The 26,992-nt window shown below is 40.9% G+C and overlaps 1 protein-coding gene across 6 annotated transcripts in view; it reads left to right on the top strand.

The window, feature by feature from the left end:
- The first annotated feature begins 4,320 nt into the window (after nt 1–4,320).
- The window catches only part of NTRK2 (neurotrophic receptor tyrosine kinase 2), a 197,437-nt gene continuing 174,765 nt past the window's right edge, over nt 4,321–26,992 (top strand). For 4 of the 6 annotated variants that reach the window (XM_030968214.1, XM_030968218.1, XM_030968217.1 and 1 more), the window contains exons 1-3: nt 4,725–5,025; nt 22,435–22,509; nt 22,729–22,800. In XM_030968214.1, coding sequence (XP_030824074.1) covers nt 4,817–5,025; nt 22,435–22,509; nt 22,729–22,800 — 356 coding nt within the window. In that variant the 5' untranslated portion in view covers nt 4,725–4,816. Of the gene's footprint in view, nt 5,026–22,434; nt 22,510–22,728; nt 22,801–26,992 lie in introns of all 6 variants that reach the window. The other 2 variants (XM_030968213.1, XM_030968215.1) reach the window with 2 other exon arrangements.

Below are 26,992 nucleotides of genomic sequence, written 5' to 3'. Positions count from 1 at the left end.
ATGAACAGTGTCTCTAGGAGAGTAATTGTGCTTTTGAGATCTCAGCTAAACATCTTAGGCAATATCAAACTGGACCTAACCAATTAAATCTTCAGATCCTCAATGGATTCCTTGTTTAATAGAAACATGGTAGTTAATAAACTTTTCCTTCCCTTTTCCTCTTTTTTCTCTCCTTCCCAAAATAAAGAGATGTGCTGATTTTCTTGAGCACAAGGTGGCAGGATTCAGCTTCACTTTAAAGCTAATGAAGGCTGAGCAGTGTTTCAAAGTGATAAGGTAAACACGCTATTACGCTATCACGCTATTAAAATGAGCCAGGATAAAGTAGCTAGATAAATCTGCAAATAGGTGGAACACTGGAAAGATTAAAATGTAGGCTAAAACATTCGGAGATTGCCTCATGTTTGGAGGAAATTCAGAAAAGTGTTGTGTGGAAGCTAAATTTTGTCACTTAGGGAAAAGATGTGGGATCTCATGTAAGAGAAGCAGGTACACCTCAGTGTAGTTGTCAGCCCAAAAGATGTTGTCAACTGGAGTTCACAGGCTTGCTCTGAGTCATGGTACAGACGTCTGTCTCAGACCACAGTTCTAGCTTGAATGCAAGAACACCTTCATGTGAGAAGTTTCATGGGAATTGGGGTATTTCGCTGGAAAACAAAATGTTTCTGAAAAGATCATGAGGTCCCATGAACTCTCCGACGTCTCTCTCTTGTAAGAACTATAAATTCTCAAACTGTAAGCAAAGTTTAAGCAGTTTATTTCTGCACAGTTTTGGTAAGACTGGTCTTTGAGTACACATTCCTTTGCATGGGATGGGATACCATAACACACACACAAATTATGTGGCCTTTACCTGCTCCCAGACTCTGTGGTAATAATAATTCCTTATTCCTCCACCTAAATAACAGTACTTTTGCAAGGAGTCTTTCAGTTTTCAGCTCCTACCTCTTTTCCAGAAATACATGTTTAAATCTTTACAGATATTTAGTATAATTCCTATGCTGTGACACATTCTTTATGTATGGTGTATGAGTTGAAGTTTCAAAACTTTTGAAGTAATCAAATGCTCAACTTTAGAACAGGGATTTCAAGCAAACAGTGAGTTTTTCAGCCTCTTCAGGTTTTCCTTGTAGTATATTCAGATGAATGCTCTCCCATAACTTTATCTATGCCAGTAAAATAAAAATGGGCAAAGAAACGGGTATTGCAAAGGAACAGAATTTCTGGGAAGTCATTGATTTGTTTTCACCTGCCTAAGGCAAATCTCTTTACCAGCTCTGAAGAGGTTTACCTCACCTGCTCTGAGAAGGCTCTATTACTCAAGATGGAGTGTTCTCTGAAGTGATCTATTTGCTGTACTTAACTGTCCTTTTCAAAAGTTTTCATGATGTCAAACATGAATCTGCCTTGTTGTAAACCAAGTGTATTAATCCTTGTCCTATCCTATAGACAAAAAAATATTACCTGTCCTTGTTATATATTTCAGGGGTGTTATTGAACTTCCTGTCAGTTCTTTCATGAACTGAAGAAAGTGAGTTCTTTCAATCTTAATTCATATTTTCTAGTCCTCTGATCACACTCTATAGTTTTGTAATATTTTAAAGTCTTTGCTATAATTTTGCCACCTTCAGGATGATATTTGATCTTGTAGCATTACCAGAAAGCTACTTGTCTTTAATGGTTTACTTGTGGCTCTCCCTTAAATACTGATTCATATTGTGGCTCTTCCTTAAGTACTGGTTTATAGGAAGTACTTGAGTATTTAAAGTTCTTTTCTACTTTCTTGAATCTGTGAGAAAAACATGCACAGTTAACATAGAAATAAAACTTGTCTATGTAGAAATGAAGTCATGATTTACCACCGAATTTCTTTGTACAGCTACCCTTTAGTAATTTTAGAATTTAAAGACTCAAAGCAAGATCTGTGCCTGTAGAAAGGGCTGCTGTTTCCCCCACTAAGGCAGCAATGTATTTCTTGATGGAGCATTCCATAGCTTTCATTTTGACAGCTTTGGTGGCCTGGAAATATGACACTTTCAATTTGTTTCTTCCCACATTTTTCTCCCAGTCAATTTTGGTAAAATACTAATTTTAGGGACAAAATAGATTTTAAACAGTATTTGGCAATTTTACCATCATATTTTCAAGCCTGGTAATTTTTGGCATTGTCATATAGAAATCTATGTGTCTCAAACCTTTTAAGACAAGATTCCTGTACACTTCAGCAACACTCCTATGAGAAATATTTTGAATTGCAGCAAACACAAACTGATGTTTACCACAACAGGTGATAATACCCTTTTCCTAGTATTGTCTCAAGCTTTATTTAACACTGGTCTGCAGCCTTACGAATATATGACCTGGCCTACAGAACTTTACTCTTTCAACACTATTGAATTATCTAATTAGCCAATTTGATCCAACTGCATGGTTTTATCTAAAACTTCTTTGACAACTCCTCAATTTCACTGATTCACAGAAAACAGAGATGCCTGTGAAAGAATAAAGGTTCAGTAGATGCTGATTAGTATATATGCTGATTCAGTATATATGATTAGACTAATGTGAGCTTGTTGCCATAGAATCACTAGGACAGTTAAAATGGGTATTTATTGCCCTAAAGAGGTGATGTCTTTGTGTTCCTCCAGGAGAGAGAGGGGGAATAAAGCACATTTTCCAAAGCTGTAAAGAGACTTGGCTGGAGAACAGTAATGTGGGTGTTGTAGCAACTTACAGGTTTTAAAATTTTACTTCTATCCTGCATTAAGGCTCTTTCTCAAGGTCTTTTCTAATTTGAATCATATTGCAGTTTATGCTATCAATTTTTCTTTCTCTTTCCTCCAAATTCTTTAAAAATCACCAATTTTTTCCTCTAGAAAATTGCTGCATGACATTTTAATTTTACTTGTTACCCTTCCATAAATATTTTGTTCGGAGAAATACTTTACTTCAAAGTGCTGAACTTCATAGAGGGGTAGTATATTCGGAGTATCTATACAAGAATTTTACTTGAATTTCAAAACTTTAGTTTAAAAGTATCATGACTGACAATATTTTTGATTGTGTCTTTTTGTACAGTGTGCATTTGTTGCTTTATGGGCAGGTATATTATTTCTCTATAGTGTGTTTCAGCTAGGTATATGGCTATGACTTTCTTGGCAGGATGTTCTTTTAAAGCAAAATCAACTCATGCCTGGCCTGCAAATCCACCTGGTAAGATGTGGATTTTCCTGTTAGCCAGAGAAAATGCAAATGGAATGGAGTGTGTTTTCAATTAGTAAGTGTCATGTCAAATTGATTCCCAAACACCTTCTAACACTGTATTTACTGTTCATTCTGTACCTTTGTAATAGGAATTCTGTAACCTTTTTTTCTTTAATTGGCCCTGATTTAGTAACTTCAAAATACTCAGCTTGGGTAACTAGGTAAGAAAAGGACCATCAACACCTTTATATTTAATGGTGAAGTGGAAAGTGAAGGACCCGTCGTCACAGATGACATGTGCCAGGACAGAAGCACCGAATCAAGGGAAGAGCATCTCAGATCAGCTGGTCTTTGCACCTGCGAATATGTGACACACGTATGTCATTCAGGCTTGCCTCAGCCTCGATGTACGGAAACGATAACTACTTCTGGCGGTGTGTCGTGTCCGTCCCCCCGGCGCTGGGGGTCGGTGGGGCGGCCGCGGCTGCAGGGCGCCCCGGGGCGGGCCGCGGTGCACGGCGGCGGCGGGACGCGCGGTGGCGCCTGCGAAGCGCTCAGCGCGGGGCGCTGCGGCGGGATCCGGTGCACCGGCAGCGCTGCGGAAACCCGCAACCGGGGGTGGGGGCAGAAAACCGAAAAGCAGCCCCGATCGCGGGGCTGTCAAGGGGAAAACAAGGCGTTTTAGGGTTGCTCATCCGTCGTCTCCCGGAGTTCTTGCACCATCCCCGTTTATCACCCGATGGCGAGCTCCCGCCCTGGTGGGCATGCCAGGTGCCTTTCGGCACGGTGCCTCCGTTCGCCCGGCGGGACACGCAGTCCGCACAGGCGGCGCCGCGCTGGCCGTCCCGCGGGGGGCTTGTACGCCTGTATGAGTGTGTGTGTGTACATGTACGTGCGAGGTTGAAAGCTCCAGTGCAGGCTGCCTATTGGTATCTGCTCTTCGGCACCCTCCCTTTCCCCCGCTCCCCCCTCCTCCCTCCCTTGTCTTTTTTTTTCATTTTTATTTCAGGCTCATTTTGTGGAGTTTCTGCCCCTCTCTGCGTCAGCCGCACGTCACTTTGCCGGCAGCTCCCCGTCTTGGGCTGGAGCAGGAGCCGGAGCTGCTTTATTATCAGCTGGAGGGAGGGAGGAGGAGACGGTGCATAAAGGGGCGAGCGCGGAGCTCTGAGCCCCGCCGCCGCCGCTCGCTGCGCCTCCCTCACCGCCCGCTCGCCGTCCCTCCGGCGGGCAGCGGCCGCCCGAGCCCCCGCAGAAAGGAGCGCAGCCTCCGCCACCTGCCCCCGCCGCCCCGCGCGTTTTGCAGCATCATCGGCAGCAGCCGCGGGGGCAGGCGGTGCCGCTGTCCGCCCGCGGGGCTAGGGGCAGGTGCCGCGCCGCCGGAGGCCCCGCTCGCCCCTGTCGCCGCGGCGCCCGGCTCGGCCCCCGCCGCCCCGCGCAGCGCCCGGAGCGCTCCGAGCCGCGGGGCGCCGGTGGCTGCGGCTGCGGCGCGCCCATGTGAGCCCCGGCCCGGGGTGCCCGCCCGCCGCGCGGAAGGCTGCGCACCCTCCGGCCGTGCTCCCCGGCAGCGGCGGCGGGAGCAGGAGGAGGCCGTCGGGGCAGTGCTGGGGTGAGCATGGTGTCCTGGCGGCGGAGGCCGGGGCCCGGCCTGGCGCGGCTGTGGGGATTGTGCTGCCTGGTGCTGGGCTGCTGGCCGAGTGCGCTGGGCTGCCCCGCGTCCTGCGGGTGCAGCTCCTGGCGGATCTGGTGCACGGCATCGTCGCCGGGCATCGCCTCCTTCCCCGTGCCGCAGAGAAGCGCCGAGGGCGACAATGTTACCGAGATGTGAGTACGGCCCGGGGCCGGGCGCGGGGGCGACGGGCCGGAGCAGGCGGGGGAAGCTGCGGGTGGGGGCGGCGGGGAACTGACCCGCGCCAGAGGCTTTTGCTCCGCGGGCAGATGCGGTGCTGGAAGCCTGAAAGCCCCGTGTGATTTTATTTGGACGCGGCTTGCCAGAGCTGCCGCTGCCAGCCCGTTTAGATGATGAATCCTAATTGCTGGCGATGCAGGTCGCGGGGAGCGGGGCGGTGCATCGGCGCCGGCTGCAGCGGGACCGCGGGGCAGACGGGGAGCGGGACGGGGCCGGAGCTTCGCCTCCGACCATTGCCCCAGCTGCTGCCGCGGGTTGCGCGCCGCTCAGCCCCGCACCTCTGCGGCGGCAGCAGGTATGAAACGGAGGGGTTTTTCTATTCCTTTCTTTTTTTTCCCCTTTTTTTCCTCCCTTTTTTTAAACTTTCGTTCCCTCAGCTTATCGCTGCGAACCGGGAGTATTAGTGGGTGGCTTGCCCTTCGCCCCAGATTTCTCCTGTTTTATATTTTTAAAAAAGAAAAAAAAGAAAGGAAAAAAAAGTGAAGGAAGAGATGCGCCAGAAAGTGACAGCAAACTGTCTTTCATACCCTAACCATAGGAATGCAAACCTGCTCTGACCTTCTCAGTGGAAGTGGCTGGAAGGAAAAAATACAAAACCTGCAGAGGAATGAAAATAGTGCTGCTTGTCAGCAATTGGGAGGGAATTAGAGAACCCTAATTAAGCATGAGGAAAAAGTTTTTTTCCTCTCCTTCCCGTGTGGTGCTTCCATCCTCCTTTGCCTCGAAGACAGTATTTGATGAGGGAGTTCTGCAGCTTTTTGTGTTAAATCCGGCATAGTTTCACAGTCCAGAGCACCATGGCATTCATGTCCATTGCCTAAGAAAACCTCTTGCAGAGCGATAAAATTTGGATACTGGATGTGTAGATAATAGATCTTGGGAAAAACCTTCTGAAGCGGTTTTGTTTGTATTCCCCTACCCCTGTTTTTGAATTGTTTTCTGTGACATTTAATGTAAAAGATACCAGCATATTTGCCCCAAATCTATACAGATTTCTCACTATTTGTATTCTCCATCCTTCTTCTGTTTTTTGGTGTCTTTTAGAAGAAATAAAAAAGTACTGTGAAATACGGTGTGAGTTTATATTAAATTCTAGCCTTTGGGCTACATTCCTGCAGTTCGTTTAAGTCAATTTGCTGCATTTCCCTGCATTTGCTCAGGGAAAAGCTGGAGGCATTAATTTCTACTACTCACGTATGGCCTACCTTTGGGAGATTTTTTAGGACCTGTGATAAAGAAATGGTCTTTCTGAGTTATAACTGTTATTGATTCAGATGCTTACGTGGATTGCTTAAATAGAAAAAAAAATACTTTGAGCTATGCATCTGTGATCATTTTTATAGGCTTTGGTAGCCTTTTTATCCAGTGTTTAGAAGTAACAGAGCAATTTTCATCTCAAATTTAATCTCTGGTTTGAAAGGCCAGAACAGAAAACACATACTATAAATATGTTTTCTTCCATGAGGAGCTGAAAACATGTCTAGTCATTTTACATTGATACTTTTGGCTTTAATTTTTCTGGGTTTTTTAAAGCATCATTTTATTTGCAGTTCTTTTTGGTTTTTACTGTATCATTCTGTGACATTGCACATTGTTTTGTTTGGTGATCTAAAAATAATTTTGAGTCATGGATTTCTCAGGAGATGATGTTGCACGTATTTAAGATGGTATTTTCATGTGTGCTTTTAACATAAAGCACAGGGACCCTTTAATTAGTTTATAGACAAATTAAAAATTGAACTGCAGTAGCTGTCATATTATTTCATTGTGTGAGCTCAGTAAACACTAAATACGTGCAGAAGCACTTCTAATACAGTAGGTACAGATTGTCAAACTGTTTATAACACCACAAATCTTGCTTAATTCTAGCTAAGAAACAGGTTTAAGAGACTGGAGTGTTACATTTCACTTAGCTTCAGTGTAGCTTCAGGCCTGGTTCTTCTTTTATGTGCTCTGCAGATACATTCCGTTGGTCTCTAGTGGAATTACTCTTGGTATAAATAACATGTAAAAAGTATAAGACAATTAATTTGAAGAACTTATTTGCGTGTATTTCATGAGTATCATTGAAATCAATCCTTCACTTGTTGGTTATGTCCTGGTCTTGACAGGAGTGCATCCTGCAGTCCTAGGCAAAATACCCACAGGCACCCGTGGCATGGGTCCTGAGCTCAGTTCTTTAGCCCAGCCACAGACACTGGCAGCACTGGGATAACTGCATGGTCAGGCTGTGTATGTGAAACCCATGGTGGTGCAGAGGATTGGCTGTGGGCCAGGTGGATGGCACTAAGCAGGCAGGATGTGAGTGGGCAGCCAGGGTTTTCCACTTGGCTTTAAGAAATGGAAAAAGATGGAATGGTGCAGCAGGAATAACGGAGATGAGGTACCGTGAATCTGGCAGCCTCCACCACTTAACACTCAGGTGCTTCACTGTTTTGGTCCACAAGTGGATTGTGCTTTAGAGTTCATAAGCAGTCTCATCCCAGTCCAGCTATTTTTGATTCCTGCTCAGATCCAGCATCTAAATCTATGAAGAGGGTACTTCTGCATCAGCCCTATGAAGGCCAGCTGCTGAAACTTGGTGTGGGAGGGCATAAGAGTATTTATGCCTGGTGCTTTCTTAGTCATCTCTCTCACTCTTTCCCTTCCTGGCTGTTTTTGCATAGTGTTCTACTACAGTAAATGAGACAGATTTTAGATATGCCTGGTTGGTTAAGATGATGGTGTGGGCTGGTCTTTATCTGGAAAACAAGTACTGGTCCTTATCATAACAGACTGTACTTGTAATAATTGTTTGGTCACTTTGGTATTATTGGAGACAAATTGAACTCCAGAGTGAGGTTCTGCATTAGGATAAGTGGTATCAGTCATTGATACATTAAAAGCCAAGGACCAAGAGTGACAAAAGCAAAATCACTTTATCAGTTTTGTAAAATCCATGCATTGTAGACACAATGCATAAATAAGTAGGCCTTGTAGAGATCACTCAGGCAAAAATATTAATAGGATAGTAAGTGAGAAATTTTTAGAGTGGTCAGGACTTCTTGTAAAAGGACTAGTATAATATTTTCTCATTAAGGAAAATGTATTGCTGTTGTATCTCAGTGTACATGACTCTCCAAATGGCTTTGATTTAAAAGTGACATCTTGCAGTACAAGTATATTCCTGGCCTAGCTTCACAGTTCTGCTATCAAATCATTAATAGGTTTACTTATGATTATTCAGGTGAATGAGGTTTGAAATTAATTGGTGTTTTTCAGGAAGAACTGCTTGCCAACAAAATAGTAGGTGACTTTTAAGCTCTTGCCTATTAAAAGAGAGGTGATTGTGTGTTGCGTACATTTCAAAACCACAAAGTAAATTTCTAATGCAGTTATATAAAGCACTCTAGAATTGTTAATAAGTAAGACAGGATAAGTAATTTATAGAGTAAATTATTTAACAAGTCATGTGAGCTGGTGCTAAAAAAAAAGCATGTTTAAATTCATTGAAGCTCAGAGCTCTTGGTATTTTGAGTCTTTTTTATTCTCGATTTTGAGATTGTTGTAGATTTAATGCCATATAAAACTGTCTGCAAGGCCTCTATCCCCTTCCTCCTCAAGGCAACTTCTGGCTGTGCATCATTGCATGACTTGGCTGGATTGAGAAGTTATTTCTGGTGACTTGGAATTGTATAATAAAACATGAGACACCAGGCTACAAATTATTAAAGGCATTTTGGACAGTGGTGATGTAATAGCTTCATTTAGGAATTTGTCCTTTTTTTTTTTTAACTTCCTTTAAAAATCTGGGTAATTGGTTAAGATGAGTTAAAAGTAAGCACTGTGAAAATCAGTTTTGTAATTTCTAGACTCTAAAAATACTCTGGGATCACAAAGCACTGAATTTTGTTCTTTTTTTTTGCTCCCGGTGAACCTTTTGTATGTCTTGTTCTAGACATTGCCCTTCTGGTTTGTGAGGACTGATGGGGCTTCTGAGGGTTTCTACTGAAGCTGTCTCAATCAGGCAGAGACAAAACAGCTCATGAGGCTGGAAGAGAGCATCATCCTTCAGAGGGCAGTCAGTGTTGGGCAGGGTGGCAGGAACACTGTCTCTCCCTCAATGTCTTTGGTCACTCAAGAGTTTTGAAAAAGGTTTGGGATGTATATACTGAAATAAAAGATTTGGTCTTGAACACCTTCTTTTCAAGAAATTTCCATTTTTTTCCATACTAATGACAAAATAGGGCTCGGCAGTGCAGCCTGTGATATCTTTAGGATGGCATTTTCCAGATTTCTCAGGTTCTATTTTTTCTCCATTATTTTTATGCTGACAAGTGTAACAGAGAAAGTAGCTTAGCAATATTCTGGATCTCTAATCACTGTAGAGCAAAAAAATTTTACATAACTGGACATGAACCTGATTTCTCCATTTTGGTTTTCATTTTTAAGTAAAGAGGGATCCCTTATCTCCCCCCTTTTTTTTTTTTTTTGATTGCAATTCTTTCTCCTGTGTTTGGCATCTCTCTCTACACAAATGTCTAAGAGTATGTCCCTTAAGGTGGTCATCCAGATATCCTTGCCCAAGCAGGAGAAATGTAGCAGGTAATGGAGCAAAGAATTCTAAAACTGCTTCAGTATGTTGTTGATGTCAGATGTATATTTAGCTTGTTACCTCTGAAAAACTGCTCTTTGAAAACTGTCCTTTAAAAAGCAAAGCAGATTGTATAAATTCACAAATTTACATGCATTTCGAATGGAGAGATAAATCCATAGAGGTCTGAAATCTTCTACTGCTTGGGTTGTGAATATGCTTTTTTACAGCATGCTGTTATGTTTGTGAAGATCTCTTCATCCAGATGTATGTAGTACATCATTGCTGTTAAATTATATATGATCATATATAATTGGGCTGCATCTTAATTCCTGGTTGATTGTGAATCTATATTTTCAGAAACTGCGAAAGGCAAAACAAACTACTGCCTGGCCTGAAATGCACATATGGAGTTTCTGTGTTTTTACATAGCTACTAATAGCTATTAATCCTAGTATTACAGTATCTCAGGATCACAGAATAGGTCACATTGAAAGGGACCACCAGTGGGATCATCTGGTCCAACCTCCCTGCTCAAGAAGGGCCTACAAGAGCACATGGCACAGTGCTGTGTGCAGATAGTTCTTGATTATCTCCAGTGAGGGAGGCTCCACAACCTCTCCAGGCAATCTGTTCCAATGCCTGCCCACCTGCACGATAAAGAAGTTCTTCCTCATATTTGGGTGGAACTTGCTGTGCCTCAGTTTCTGCCCACTACCTTTGTCCTATTGCTCAGCATCACCAAGGAGAGCCTGGTTCTGTCCTGTTGACATTGTTCTTTCAGATACTTCCATCCATTGACAAGATCACCTCTGGGTGATATCTTTTCAAGGCAGAACAGGCCCAGCTTCTTCCATCTTTCCATGTACAGGAGATGCTCCAGGCCCTTAATCATCTTCATAGCCCTCTGCTGCTCTCTCCCAGGAGGTCCAAGCCACTCCTGTCCTGAGGAGCCCAGAACTGGACACAGCACCCCAGATGTGTCTCACCAGGGCTGAGTAGAAGGACAGAATCACCCCCCTCACCCTGCTGGCAGTGCTTTTCCTAATGCACCCCAGGACAACCTTCTTGGCGACCAGGACACACTGCTGGCTCGTGGACAGCTTGTTGTCCACCAGGACCTTCAGGTCCTTCTCCACAGAGCTGCTTTCCAGCAGATCCACCCCCCGCCTGTGCTGGTGCCTGGGGTTATTCCTCCCCAGTGCAGGACCCTGCTTTTGCCTTTGTGGAATTTCAGACAGTTCTTCTCCACCTATCTCTCCATGCTGTCAAGGCTGCACTCTGGGGTACTGGCCACTGCTCCCAGCTTTGTTGAGCTTTGTCAGCTGTCAGTGACTTGCTGAGGAGGTCTCTGTCTCTTTGTCCAAATCATCGCTGAGCAGGTTAAACAATGCTGGGCCCAGTGTCCCCCCCGTTGGGGGACACCACGTGTGAGGAGCCTCCAACTAGACCTTGTGCCACTGATTGCAGCTCTTTGGGATCTGCCCTTCAGCCAGCTCTCAATCCAGCTCACTGTCCACTTATTTAGTTCATGCTTCCTAGACTTGCCTATGAGGATATCATGTAAGACAGGATCTAAAGCCCTGCTGGAGTCAAGGTAGACAATAGCCTTCATCCATCCAGGTAGTTCTCCCATTATGGAAGGCAGTCAGGTTGGTCAAGCATGATCCCTCTTTGCTGAATCCATGATGACTAATTCTGATCACCCTCTTGGCATCCATGTGGATAAAGATGGCCTCCACAAAAAGGCACTTTCCAAGGATCAAGGTGGAGCTGGCTGGCCAGTTTTTCTCTGGGTCCTCCTTCTTGCCCATTTTGAAGACTGGGGTGACATTTACTTTCTTCCAGTCCTCAGACACCTCTCTTGATCACCATGACTGTTCCAAGACAACTGCAAGCAGCCCTGCTATGGTGTCTGTGAGCTCCTCCTCAGGTCCTTGTGAATGCATCCCATCAGGACAGCATCTTTTTATTTGTTCCAAGTGTCCTGTTGCTGCTTTCACTTCCTGTGTATCTCCTGCTTGTGCTTTGCTTTTGACAGGAGTTTTTTGCTCATCCATGCAGCTGTCTTGCCCTCTTTGCTCCATTTCTTACTCATCGGGATGTACTGGTCTTGAGCCTGGAGGAGGTGATGCTTGAGTATTTATTGATCAGCTCTCTTGGACCCCTGTTCTCTGCAGGGCCTGTTCCCATGGGATTCTTCCAAGAAGATCCTTGAAGAGGCTAAAGTTGTCTCTCCTGAAATCCAAGATTTCAATCACACTTATGGCCCTGCTTCCTCCATGCAAGGTGCTGAACTCAACAATCATCTCATGATCATATTGCACAGTTGTAGTGGACTTACTGGAAAGGAGCCACACCATGGAAATTCAGCATTTATTTTTGTTATTACTTTCTTCTAAGAAAATTACCTGCATTGAGTGTTGATCAGGGATAGAGGCTACAGCTGAAACTTAAATATTTTTAATACCAATTCAGCTATATATGTTTCTGCGTTGTGTTTTCATTGTTAGGATAAATTCTTGGAGATCAGGTTTCAGGTCAATATTCTTTTATTTCTAGACAAGGCCTGAAGTAATGAGATTTTTTTTTCTTCAGAAGTAAGATAAAATGGGAGGAAGCAGGCCAAAGGTGTCTGAGGTATTTTCAGAGGCACTTTGAGAGATTATAATCTTTGAGTGGTGTAACTTGAACTTTACTTTGCTAAAGCAAACTAGTCCTGATCTTGCAAGGTAGTTATATGCTTTTTATTTCAGGGGGAAGCTGAGGCTGGGATTCTGGCCTATGTAAAGACAGTGACAAAAATGAATGCAGTTAGTGTTTCACCAGCATAGTTTAGAGTATGTATGAGAAGGATGAAAGGAGCCTTGATTCAGGCATTTTCCTGCCTTTTTAAAGTTTGGAAGAGATGGGGGTTGTTGCTTCATTACTTGATGTGTTTTTGGCTTGCAGGTTTTTTTGCTTTTCATGTGTTTTTGTTCTGTAGGAATATAAAATATGTTGAGGTAAGTGGAAGCTATGATAGGGTATTTCAGGCAGGAGCCTTTTGCAACATTTTAGATAATTTTGCTTTGGAATGAAGCTCCTCGTGCAAAAAAAAAGTTGCAGCTCCTGCTATGTATTTGTAGAGGATATATGGTTCATTGTATAGTTGTCTGATGTATAAATAAAAGGAAGGCAAAGAATTAATCAAAGTCAATCTATTGCTGAAACAGACAACAGTGAAATGGTAACACTTCTGAGCTTCTTATGAAAGGATCTGTCCACAGAGCTGTAGTTGAGGCTGGGAAAGTTACCTATTTTTCCTGTTGGTTTGACAGGTGAGACAAAAGAAATCTTCCCATTTTAGATGTAAATGAAATTAGTTTTACTGTTCTAATTTCCTAACCATGCCTGTAAAATTAAGTAAGGCTGTGTTCAGCAGGTATCTTGTGGAGCATGGCTACCCCACATTGCGCAGTAAGATTCACGTGAAGAGTGCATAGGGTGTGACTTCCCATTCTTTTGCAACAACTGTCTGGTTTTCTGAATGCCAGACGGCATAGCAAGCATATGCGGATAAATCATGTGCACATCCTGGGCATGTCAGACTTACTGGGCATGGACTGGAAGACCTTCCCACAGCATGTGCGCTGGGTATCATGTGCTGGACCAACTAATCATGTCTGGGACTGTCTCAGGCCTCAGCATTTAAAATCTGGCAACTCCCTACTAACTCTGTAGCTAAGGCACTTAACTCAACTGGCTACTCTCCACAATGGAAGTAGGCTACTCTACTTTCTTCCAGGAAGTGATTCAGGAGGCTAAATTAGGTTCCCACTGCAAATTACCCCATGCAGTTATCCCCTTCCATCCCCACTGACTATTAAGAAAACACCAGGGACTAATTTCACTGGGGTGGGGGACAAAAGAAAGACCTTTCTTTTAGCAAGCAGGGTCATAGTGTGGGGTAAACTGACTTTGTGGTCCTAGGTGAACCATTTCAGCATGCATGTGAAGAGCTGCTCTGCTAGAAGTAGAGCGTAGGTCTGAACCAAGGTCTTGCATGTGAGCATCTTAACCGCTGGTCCTGTATGGTGTACAGATGTGGGCTTGCCTTGCTTCTTCCTGTCTGAGTTGCCTTTTTTGGCATAGAACATTCAAATGTGCTTTTGGGTCAGAAGGCAGGACAGTCTCTTTAGCTAAGAAACTGTGATGCTCATTTGTGTAGTGACACAGCTGAGTCCTGCTTCACTGAATGTTAAGTTACAGCCAAAATGAGAACAGCACAAACAGGTAAGGTAGAGATTGCTCTCTTTCAGATGGCTTTGTAAATATGGTATCTTCTGAGAGGCTGGAATCATGTTTCCTTAGGGAATCAAAGAAATTGAATCTGGTGCACCAGATGCCGCTGGAGCATTATTTACAGCATTTCCTCCAAATGTGTGGTCTTCAACCTCATAAAAAGATGTCTTTTTTTTTCTCTTCCTCACTCACTAGGTGGGTGAATAGTCTACTGCCTATTCATCTCCTATTCTCCTTTCAAGTCTTACCTCTCCTAATTTTTGGAAACAGGTTTTGGAACACATTATGCACACAGTGATCTTCACCTGGTAAACGTATATACTGTACCCTCCAGCTAGGAGCAGTTTTATTGACTCTGTGGGTCTAACTATGTAATGTGCATAAGCCATGAGCAGGCTTTATGAATACAAGCTGATCACAGTCTAGAAGGAGCACTGCATATGTCACATAGGGGAACAAACAGAAATACAAAGAGAAAACTCAAAGACACAGGATGGTTGTCTAGGTGTACTGTTGTGACAGAGAATTTACTCAAAATCAAACCGGCCTAGTACAGAAATGTGGAAAGGAAACAGTAGCAGCAACGTGGCAGTCAGTGCAAGTATTAGAAATATTCTGGATTCTGACAATTGTGCAGAAAGTGTAATAAGCACATCATTATGCTAATATATGCAGTGCAAGTAAGAAACTACTTCTATTAAATGAAGAACAGGATTCCTCAAGTGGAATAATGCTAATAGAACAAGCTATGAATTCAAAAGCTTGGCCAGCTACAATAAAAAGTGGACTATACTATAATGTAAATAAAGTGAAATAAAGTGAAATATGTGAAGAGCGCATAAATGCGAAGCGGTGAAAAATGCATCTGAAAGGTGCATCTGAAAAATGCATCAACAAATGATGTTGAAACATTCTCTGAAAAACACATAGGCTAAATTTAAGTGGTAGAATTGGTGTCATCATACAGAAAGTGGCAACCCCTTCTGGTGCTAGACAGGGTGAAGTAAACATGAAAAGGACAACCCATAACCCTTTTGGAATGTTTCAGTAACATAATGTGAAGTTCCATTCATGTATGTTTTTCATTAAAAGACAAGAGTGCCTTGGAGAAGACACAAATCTGTGATTAGGGCTGCAGAAGATGTTTCACAGGTCTTGGAAGGGAGTCTAGGAAGCCAATGGTGAACCATGGCAGCGGATGGTATCATTTGCAGAATGGAAAAACATCTACTTGTTGGGTTCTCTATGTAATAATTGCTTAGAAAAGGGGTAGAGGTTATGACCATATGTAGGCTCTCAGGACTTAAATGAAAACAGAAGAAAGAAATTTTTTGCTGGCTAATGGAAAGGAGACTATGTTTTGAGATGTCAGGAGTTCAAATTGTTCAGCAAATGTAATGTATTAACAGGATATAGATGGATTTTACTGGATAGAGGGCTTTAAATTTTGCATCTTTGCTCCACCCTTTGGAAGTACTGTATCTGGCATGAAGTGCACTGCATCCAGTGAATTAAACATTAAACAGGGTAGCAGGTGCAGATACATGTCTTGATGATCCAATGATCCAGAGCAGATTGATTGGAGTATTTGATATTCCAATAGCCAGTAATTTTAAACTGAATAAAACCAAATATTATTGTCAAACAGTTGAAATTGTATATGTGGGAGAAGACTGACTTCAAAGGAGATTTCAGAAGGAATGTCTTATGTTGACTGAAAGAGTCAAGGAATACTGAACATGTTAGAACCCAGAGACAGGAAAAGACTGTTATGGGGGATACTGATATACGTCAGAAGTGCTATCTAATTCCAAAGAATATGCAGCTACCATCTCTTCCAGAAAGTCACTGTCTGAGTATGGGCACCTGAAAGCAAGAGAATCCTGAGGTTTTGACAGCAACCGAGAAGCTTTAATGTTTTTATTCACTGAGGGACTTAAAAAGATGCATATAAGGGATGGCTGTCTGAAACCTTACTGTGCTCTTGTGCAATGGATGTTTTTCCATTCTCATTTGCATCAAGGCCAGTGACAGCTATAGAGATCGGGTATGCAAGTGCTGAAAAGAGAGTATTTGCGTTACTACTATTATTTCTATTATTTTTGAAGACTAGGTAGTTCTGCAGGAGAAAGAATTGTCACTTATATTTGTATTTATTCAGTCCTTTGAGATGTTCTTTCATCCTTGCAAGGAAATAATAACATCATCAACAACAACAATAATAAAGATTAGTCTTATGGCTGCTTTCTGTTGAGAAATAATGGAAAGCCACCTTCACTACTCTCCTTTTGTATGTTGATTTACTGTGTGATTTTTAGCATATATATTATAAAGGGTTTGTATGGGAGTTTAAGCCTCATCCTAGCAATCTGCATAGATTATTTCATACACAGAGGATGAGGAAAAAAACATGTTTTGAAGCTAAGTATAAGGACAGAGATTAGGATATATCTTTTAGAATAATAGGTCATTGTTTGGCCTTCTGACAATAAAAAGGAATATCAACATTTCCAAAATACCTTTGAGAAGGAAAATACATGTCTGTAGCTGTCATGTATTCTTGGAAAAACATCAAAAATTCATGTCTTGATGCAATGTAAAGACTTAGGGATCTCAAAGGGGAGGACAGGTCTCTAAATGGAGAAAATACTGAAGATGGAAGATGGAGCTGAAGATGGAGCTCATCAAGAGCATAAATCTTAAATCTGGAAAGGTGCATGAAAAGTCTTGAGAGTTTGCTTGATTTGGTAGTCTGCTCTCTGAAGAGAATAAAAGAAACACCTTGACTTGAAACCAGAAACATAAGACTAAGGGTATATTATGTTTCATTTTCCCTGTCTTACAGTAACTTTCTTTAAACTTTGCATTCCAGGCATATTAATTTATTTTTACTTTTGCCTTCATGCTGTAAGGTGGGAACTGAGGTTGGCTGGAAACTTCCCATTTTCCAGGCAGCTGTTTTCATAATCAAGAGCACAGATCTGCTCCTGGAATGCCAAAACAGAATTGTTATCTCTACTGAATTCCCATTTTCCTCTGCTTTAAGCTGGTGGGTTGGCACTAATTGTTCAAGATGATGGCTTTGGAGAATCAATTTGCAGTGGCAGCTATGTGCTGCTAATTGTATAATAGTATACTGTTGTGGCATAGAATGTCTGGGCCCTGTTGCATCCTGCCAGCTGACACAGCCACGCATCAAGAACAGAGAATTCTTGAAATTAATTGATCTCTGACATTGCCTGTGAGATGCTGAGTTTCAGATTGTCCTGAACAATGCATTACCTGAGTATGTAGTGCAGGATTTGCTGAAAAAATGGGCATGCCTGTGTCTCTGAAGAGAGATCCCAGAGCTAATTGTGTTGTCTCCAGAGCTGCTGTACTGGCACGTGGAGAGCTATTTCCTGAGCTCTTCTGTGACTTGTGGTCAAATACTCTAAATGTGAGGAAAAAGCCCTTAGGGAACCTGTGATAGTGGCAACCAGTTTTTCACTCTTTGTGAAACGCAGGGTGATTCACGGTTTAAAAAAACCAAAAAAAACCCCAAAAAAACACTGCAGCATTTGCTCAGAATTTGTCAGGAGACACTGGGCAGCCAAAGGAGGGGTCAAGCACTGGTAAAATTTCTGAATGTTAAGTAGGTCCACCGTGGATGGTCTTGACACACTGCATCTTTCCTGAGTTATAGCGCTCTCCTCTAGCAGTAGAGTTTCTGTTTCCTGAAGTTATCCTCACTAAATCTCATACTTATGGTACCAGATGGAGGAAGCAAAATAGAATAAAATAATTGGAGTAAGCTTGTGTATTTGTAGAATATTTGCTGGATTTGGGTGTCCGTATCACACTCATTGCTTGTTAGGCATTTCCTTCCTAGAGAAAGCTTGGTCCTGTGCAGGAGAATTTCTTGATTGAGCAGAGATTATAGCATTGATGCCTACACCTGTCTGAAACTCTACATTCCTGATATGCAACTTGTGTAGCTCTGGGCTTCATTTTCCAACTGTAAGTCCCTGCCACTTCAGCATTATTTTAAACTTGGTTTCAGAGGGACTACAAATGTAATCCAGTTCGATATGCCAGGTTTCATTAAGTATTGTTTCAAGTTTACAAATTTTACATTATCTTAATGCATAACAATGAATCAGTCTGCATTTGTTGAAAATACCTCTAAGTTTTAGCTCACCTTTTAAAGAACTTGGTATCACATTTGAGTTTGTAAGAAGATATGGCACCAGGGAAGATTGCAATGTTTAATTCTCAATATTAACATACAGATCTCACAGTAGTCTAGACTAGGGACGTACGTGACCTGTCATTAAATGGTAATTAATCTACTGACTGTTCAATGTCTGAAGTGTGCTGTCTTTGTTCCCTAAAGACTTAGTGAAAAAACAACTTGGAATATAAAGTTTTTCCAGAGTTCAGAGTTCAGTTCATTTCACCAGTGAGTGTTTATTAATTTTAAATTCTTTTTTTGTATGAATTAGAGCTAGACATATAATTGATTTATTTTTTGGAGTGTTAAGAAAATATATTTCCCATAAGAGAAGTTTTTTGGCAACAGAAATACTTCTGGAGCTGCACTACACTGTTATTTGCTTGCATCTATGTTGTTAAGACTAACATGTGCTAGTTTTTTTCCAACATGTCCTTATAGCTCCAGATGGAGTAGTATACCTTAACATACATTAAGCAGAAAGAAATAGTGTAAGTAAGTTAGGAAGACATATTTCTGCTGGCCTTTTATATTCAGGTTAAGGAAAAGATTTGAAAGTTGGCATGGAATCAGTTTTTTAAATTACTAAGGAGCATTAAGTAATCTAGATGGCTTTAAAGAGATCAGAACCCACTTTCTCATCATGCTTTTGCAGTTCAGAAGTTTCTTCACTGATGTTAAACATAATCTGTATCCTTTCATTTTTATAATGAGCATAAATGAAGACTACCCTCTCAAAGGAGATCTTGGAGGAGCTGTCTCTTATAGATAAGAATTTTAAACTATTGTTTCCAAAATGTAGTGGTGGTGAAGTGTGAGTGTGTGACATTGCTCAGTAGCTGCTGAAGTGTGGCGAGATGAATGTGCTGTTGTAGGCTGCAATGTGCAAACCTAGGTGTGTGATTCTGAATCCCTTTATTAGAATTATTCAGTAGTTTACACTGGAGAGATTAAATTAAGGGACTGAAGACAATTATTGTTTACTGACTACTCATTGAAGAAGATGCAGAATGCTATAGTATAATCAAGCAAATAGCTTCGTAGGCAGCTAAGGGCTTAATTTAGAGGTGGCAGCCAGTATTTGTGAACTGATACATGTGGTCTGTCTGGTGCTATCCAGCCAGGTTCTGGCAGCGCAACAGTGCTGTGGTGTGCAGTGGGAGCTTCCAAGCTCTTCACGTGACTTCAGCCAGCTGTGAGTCAGTATGTTTTTCTTCTGTACTACAGTAAAAATATTCCGTTAAAGAATAGGGTTGATATTCTTAAGGGCAGGCAGGCAAATTACATTTCTCAGCGTCGCCCACTGCAATTCAAAGCTTTTAGAGTATTAATGTTTGATGATAAGTAACATTAAGGTAAAGTAGTTGTGAAGAAGGTAAAAATAGACTTCAGTTAGGGAGAGGTTTTATTTCAGATCTCCCTCTAAATTAAACAGAAGAGCAACTTCCCCTTATAGGGTACAGCTACATCATTCTACTCTTTTCTTTCTCACTGCTATGACATAGCTGCAAAGGCTTAACTTGAAACTGACTTGTTAAGTGAGTAGGGAAGTGTAAGAGGATGTGACCTGCTTATGGTAAATTATGTCTGTCCACTCTTTCTTCAAGGATTTCCAAGAGCATGAACTTTGCTTTACTGTTGTGTTCGGTACTGAGAGTGCATTTACCAGTGTACTGCAGAGCAGCTATTGAATTAGTTGCACTTAGACAAAAGTTCTTCTGGGTCTCGACCAGTATGGCTGTGGAAAAGCAATGGTTTCTTTTGGTTCTTTCAGCTGGAAACTGGAATTATGAATCATTCATTTTAGAGAAACCAGTACCAGGTCCAAGTAAAGAATGCCCTGCTCTCCCCCACCTAGGGCTTCTTCTAAGGGATGCAATAAGAGAAGGAAAGAAGATACCACAAACTCATACTACTAATTCCCAAATATAATTTGTTTGGTCTATTCCCTGATGGACCAATACCAATCTTTTTATGTAGATTGTGTGCTCATACTAAGATTTGTGTCTGATGTAAATTGTGAAGCTTCATTGGCTTCAGCAGAGCTGAACGATTTTATACTGAGGCTTAACACAGGACGTAATACACTGACAAATTTTTGTGCAACACTGTAAGTTATGTTGAGTTCTGGTGTTTCTTGTAGTAAGTGGTTCTGGTTAAATATTTATGTGATTAAAATTGCAGTCTCAGATTTGGATTGGTGATATGTGTGTTTAAGTGATGGATCTGCATTTTGGCAGTGTTTGTCAGGTTTTGGGTTTTGGGGTTTTTTTTTGTGTGTGTGGGTTTTTTTGTTTGTTTTGTTGTTGTTTGTTTGTTTTGTTGGTTTTGGGGTTTTTTTTGATAGCCTAATTCTTAGCTAGTGCAACTAGTTATTCTGTTTCTTTCCTTTAAATCTGAGTCTCTTCATGCTTTGTGTTTCACTATCCATTTTCCTCAATTCCTGCTCTTATGTGATTTCCGTATCTCTATTTGGCCTTGACGGGATTACTGTTGTTTGATAACTGAGGACAGGATGAGGAAGGTACCTTTGAAACCTCTTGCATAACTTTATTCTAGCATTATGAGGTCCAAGTGGCAGAGAAGGTGGATGATATTTAACTCAAAAATGAGTTCTTCAGGGCATGTTTAAAGGAAGTATGTTCATTGACTTACAAGACTCTTAGATGAAGGAATTGGTAGATATTTATATACTATTTCATCACTATTACTTGGCAAAATATGTAAACTTACCAACCCACAAAAAAACCGCAACCAAACAAAATAGATTCTTATATATTGAGATATTAAATTACTCTGTCTTAAAAATTCAGGAAAGGAAACATGAAGAACAAAGGACTCTTATCTTCTAATGGATACACTTTGTTAATCTTATTCTGAAAAGTGTTGCAGAACAGTCAATATCATATGATGCTGTAGTAATGTGTTCCATCTAGCATCATCCATTCTTTTTACTGCCCTTCTTTTTCCCAAGGGACAATGGAAACCATTAGGGGAAACTTTTTACTTTTCCTGGTGCATGGTGAGAGCATAGCCCAAGTCAGCAGTGCGCCTTTGGAGGAGAGCCCAACCCAACTTATGGGATTCTCAGGCTTCTGTTGGGATTTAGAAACACAATGAATTTCTCTTAACAAGGCAATTCATGCACCAGCTTAGGTGCATGAATTGCCTTTGGAAGAGCAATTTACCTTCTTACTAATTCACCAGAATTCCCTTTAAATAAATTCTAAAAAATGCTTTGAATGAAGAAAAGTTTTCTTCTAACAAAGAGACTCATTCATTTTAGGAGAACCTGCATCTTTGGTTAGTTTGTGATGCATGCGACAGCACATGTCAATCTCTCTTTAAGTGTTTCTGGGACTGGGCTAATATTTTGAAATGTGTGGACTCTTTAGTAAGGCATGCCTTAAATCAGTTATACTTTTCTGCCCATAGTGTCAGAAAAATTGCAGTTTCCACTGATTTATTCTTCCTGGATTGTGTGATTTCCACTGTGAAACTTTTTCTTCCTGTAGAAGAAGTAATGATACATTTGCTGTGAGCATTTTAATTTCCAGTCTGTGGGATATCACTGGGTATTCATAGATCTCACATGGTCATAATACAAAGGACTGGCTTGCATGCTCACATCCTTTTAGGCAGATATTAAGGATATGTGAGTGGACTCAGTACTTTAGTCTGATAAAGCAGTTTCTCGTCTCTTAATTTCTGCTAGTGTGTATAACATCATGAAGTACAACCTCTCCCTTCTCAATTTTACCATTGCCACACCTCATAAAAAGAACTGAAATTACTTTGTGTAAGGGAAAAAATAAGTGTAAAGAACTCATTAAGTTAACAATATGAGGGAAAAGACTAGGGAAGTACAATTGTCTTTCATAAGTGGGGATAACTCCAGTACTACCTTTAAACTTGCCCTCTTTGTTGTTGTTAAATCCGTGAGGTAAGGACATGTGTCTTGGAGAATGGTGACATTGCAGTGCAGCTTTATTTGGCCTTCAGGTTGACTTGCTTTCTTCATTGCCCCTGTGTAATAATGAGCCGCTCCCTTGTCCCACAAAGTACCATTTAAACGATGAGGAAGATTTTAAGGAGCACTTTTTCTTTGCAGCTGGTCTAATTAGGACTTAGAACGAATTACAGTAGGTCAGCAATCATAACTGACTTCCATACGTCAGTGCATGATTTCTGAACAGTCAGAAAATCAAGGAAGGATCCACTTATATACTTCTTTCTGTTTTGCTTTTTCAACAGTTACATTGCAAACCAGCCAAATTTGGAAAGTATCAATGACAATGAGGTTGGATTTTATGTTGGACTTAAAAATCTGTGAGTATGAGATACATTTTATACAACTACTTTTTCTGTATTTCTTTTACAGAAGCATGTATGCCTAACTTTGTGTGTTACTGAGGAAAAGTTGTAAATCTTGCAGCTCAGCTTTGTAGAGATTTCATCCAAACTCTTATTTTAATACTTTAATATTTTCAATGCACTTTCCATCATATTTTAAATTAAACATTTTAACAGTTTTATTCATTTTCCTAGGACTGTGGTGGATTCAGGCCTAAAATTTGTGTCCCGTCATGCATTTGTGAAAAATGTGAACCTACAATACATGTGAGTAAGAATAGTGTCTGCATTTTAAGTCAAAACCACCCAACTCGTTATCTATTGTTAATTTATTTCTATCTCTTACCATTTGCTTAATTTAGAAGCATTTTAACAAGACAGACTTAGAATGGTCTTCTGTTGTTAATTGCCCTTAAATAAGACATATATAGTAAGGAACCAGTGGATCATGAAAACATAATATTTTTATGGAAAAGACCATCCACTTCATTATTCTGTCTCTAGAAGTGTACTGTGTCTTTTGTGATAAGTAATGTAGCACAAAGAGTGTGTCTCTTGAGGGTATGGTGTCCACACTGTGCATCACACTCAGTGACATGGTTTTAACTAGCTCTAGTCTGATTTGATGAGCTGAACATATTTTAGCAGCTGCAGTGCAGGAGATGCATGCATGGAGCACATCTAATATTTTGATGAGTGTATGTCCCCAGAGACTCTGATAGAACTGTGAACTGAAGTCCTAGGGGTGATTCATTCACTTAGAAAGCTCACTCAAGATCAGAACTAATGCACCCAGAGCAGAATGTAGGAATGATGTTTCTTTCACAACCAAATGTGATTTGTAGTTCATGACCTACAGGAAGCAGAATTTGTACCTGTACAGCTTTTTGACTGTGTTTTCCTAGATTTGTTATGCTTTAGATTTAGCAAAGGATAAACTGATCAAAGTTCTCTTTCTACAACTTTTGTGCCTTCTGTGTGGGACAGACGTAGAGTAGCTCACTTTGCTACTTACATGGGAAACTGTGGATCTAGTGCAATAAAACACTGAGATCATGTGAGTGGCTCTGTTTCTCACATGTACCTTGTTTTAGCTAGATATTCCAAGTGTGTGCTTTAGTCCATGCATCTTCAATAAGTGAACACTAACATTTAACCAAACGCTTTGCTTTTATCCTAGTGAGATTGGGAAGTCATGAAGCCAAACCTTGGCTTTGTAAGATACTTCCTTGAAAAGGAAAGAACTGTGGAAAAGAACTCAGGGTTTTGTTTGATTTGATTGCTTTGCTCATGAGATGGAATCACTTTCTGACCTGTGTTTTCTAAACAACAGCAATTAATTTGTGTAAGGAAGTGGATGTGAATGTCCGTTTCTGTCTAGATAGTAATTGCTATCCTTAATATGGAACAGTCACCAGAGGAGTGTGAACCAGACCTTGTGAGCCTGTGAAATTTATATCACTTCATATAATCATTAATAAAGAGCTTTTACTATAATCAGTTGGTAATATAAAGGAAGTGTGTTCCAGAGTAAATTCAAGTGTTTGCCCGTGTAACAGTTGCTCAGTGAATTATGACTGTAAACTATGAAATTCCATAAAGCCAAGTGGATGTGCAGTGGCTGTAGAAATATGCAATAAGAACATGCTGTCTGAGGGGCATATTTGCAGAGGAAGATTTAGTGACTCTGCTGGAGAAGAAGTGGGATTCTCTCTCTGTGCAATGAGGCAGAACAAAGCAAATTCAAGTCTGGGATCAAATGGAATATTGTGTTACATTTTTACATCTTTTCCGGATTGCATTAGCTGCTCTGAGGGAATCTATTGGAATACTGTATATAGATTAGGACACTGAATCTACTCATCTTGAAAGATGCTACAGAGAAGAGCAGTGAAGCCAGAAGAAGCTTGTAAAGCAAGTAATATAAGGAGGCTCAGATCCTGGGTATGTTCAGTGCAATAAAGATTGAAAAGGAACATACATCATTGAAATAGGGCTAAGAATAATGGCCTGAAAATCAAAGAGGTTGATTTAGATTAGATATAAGGAAGAAGTTTTTTGCAATAAAGGTGATGAAATGCTGGCACACGTTGCCCAGAAACATGCTGGATGCCTCAGCCCCGGAAGCATTCAGGATTACACTGGATGGGGCTCTGAGCAAGCTGGGGAAGATGTTGGAGAATTGGAACTAGATCACAGTTAAAGGTCCCTTAAACTATTCTATGATTCTATGCTTCTGTGCTTGTCTTATCTTTAAAAGAAGAGCAGTTATGATGAGGAAAGGAATCAGTTCTCTCCATGACCATGAGTACAGTGTGAGAAATAATGAATTTAGTTTGGAGAAAGATCAATAGAATTTTGGAAGACCTTTCCAGCTGTCTGGGCAGGTAGACACCACAGAAAGTGTGATAACTGGTATGATCCTCCTGAGAGGCTTTTTTGCCTGTTGCCTTAGGGAAATGGGTTTCATGCAGTCACAAAGTGTGTCTGTCTCCAGTGTTTGTTTTTAACCAAAACTTACACAGGTAAACAAGTTTTCAGAAAACTGACTGTTGAACAGAACAGAGAGACCCTATCAAAGTCACCACTTGAGGGAAAGTATCACTGTACATAGGTGAGCTGCTAGGCTTTACAGAATCCAGTTGGATAAGATGCCTTTAAAGTGTTTCAGCCATAGGAGGAGCTTCATTTGAGCATGCAGTCAAACTGGGAATATGTATCTGCTCGTAAGCAGACTTTGGTAGAGCTGTAACTCATGAAGCTCCTTGTTAGAAACAAATTAGACTGACTTGACATCTGTTCGGTTGATATAGATGCGTTCTTGATGCAGAATACTTACATTATGAACAAAGAGATTATCCAGTCTCGTACTGTGTTTTCTTTTGGTGGGGATTTAGTAATGTGGGCAGACAGGATAAGCCCAGATAAGATAGAAAATATTAAGTGGCACCAGCTGCTCTAGATGCACAGGACCAAGCAGTAATATAGAGGTATTTTTTACCAAAACTGATCTGTTATCCCTGCAAAATGCATTTGTTTGTTTTCTTTGGCAAGTCATTATGCACACTAAAATGTTTCTGAAAGCCCCAGCGAATCATGGCTTGTTGTCATCAGCAATAAAAATCCTGTTGATGGCCTACGAAGGAAGTATAGCTCCTGTTGTGGTTGGGACAGTGAAAACTATTAAGCACTAAAGGAATTTCATTTTGCAAGGGTAATGTACAGTACAAGTCTTTGAGAAGTCTTAGATTTTATTTGGAAACAAATTTTTTACTATCCCATAGAGAAAACAAAAAACATTTTTCTGAAGATTGAGGTAACTTTATAAGCATTACTTTTGCTGTGATACTGTTACAGCTTTCTTTTTTGTACTATGAAAAGTCTTTTGATGTAGTTAAGGAGCTATATTATGTAAAAATAGTATTTATTTTTGAATCACACAAGAGTACCAGTTTAAAAGAAACTTCTTAACATGCATTTTCTCAAGCCCTTTTTTGTGATTTCCTTATTTTCTTGGGGAAGCTTATGTAACCCAGGTATCTTTCTAAAATTATCTATCATGAGAAGATTTGAGTAATAACATAAACAACAGGAAAATAAATGTCATAATAGATGCTATTAGACTGTAATTAATAGCCTTGCTCATCTAATTTTGGTGTTTTCACTGCCTGTAGACTCAAGTTAGCCAACAGTCATTTTAGTAGTGCTATAGTTTATAAGCTTATTTGCTGCTAACAGTAATGGACCTATGTAATGCACATGCATGGTATATTGTCAGTGCCTTTAAATGTGAAAACATTTCACAGCAAGTGCCTATTTACAAATACTTTTTAAAATAATTGTTGTTATGTGCTAGCCTGCATCTAAGTGCATCACTGAATCATAGATTGCGAGTGCAGTGTATGTATACAGCTCCAGGTATCAAAATGCGTTTGTATCTCTACACCATTCAGGTTTCGGTAAGGCAGCCAAAGGAAACCATTTGAGATCAGCCTTGCAGCAGATTTCCCCTTGTTTGCACACAGGGCTGGTTCCAGCCATGGGCAGAGCAGGGTGTTGCCTGTGGAGGGAGACTGAGTGTAGCAAAATGGCCATGTCTTCATCTCTTTCCCCCAGTTCTCCTTAGGTCTGTCCCCTCCTTTCTTGCCTCCCCTTTTCAGAAGCACTATCGGTGATAGAATTCTGCTCATGATGCTACCTCTGTAAATCTTTATGTGGTTTCTCAGTCTGGTTTTGTTCTACTCATATTGCCACTGATTTGCTTTTAGCTGAATTAGGGCTAGCAAGTTTATAGTGAGCTTGATATTTTCATGTAAAATACAGGCATACTTTTGACTGAAGTCTTCTCCTTAAGTTTAGCTTTGGGCCCAGGCTCTCTACTCTTGACACTTTTTTTCCTATATTAAAATAACCTCTTTTGAACCTCAGATGTATTTTCTTTGGGTTGCTTGCTGTAGTC

This window comes from Camarhynchus parvulus, chromosome Z (assembly GCF_901933205.1).
Source record: "Camarhynchus parvulus chromosome Z, STF_HiC, whole genome shotgun sequence".
Taxonomy (NCBI): Eukaryota; Metazoa; Chordata; class Aves; order Passeriformes; family Thraupidae; genus Camarhynchus; species Camarhynchus parvulus.
The sequence above is the reverse complement of the archived record's forward strand: the minus strand, read 5'-3'. Positions and strand labels throughout refer to the sequence as shown.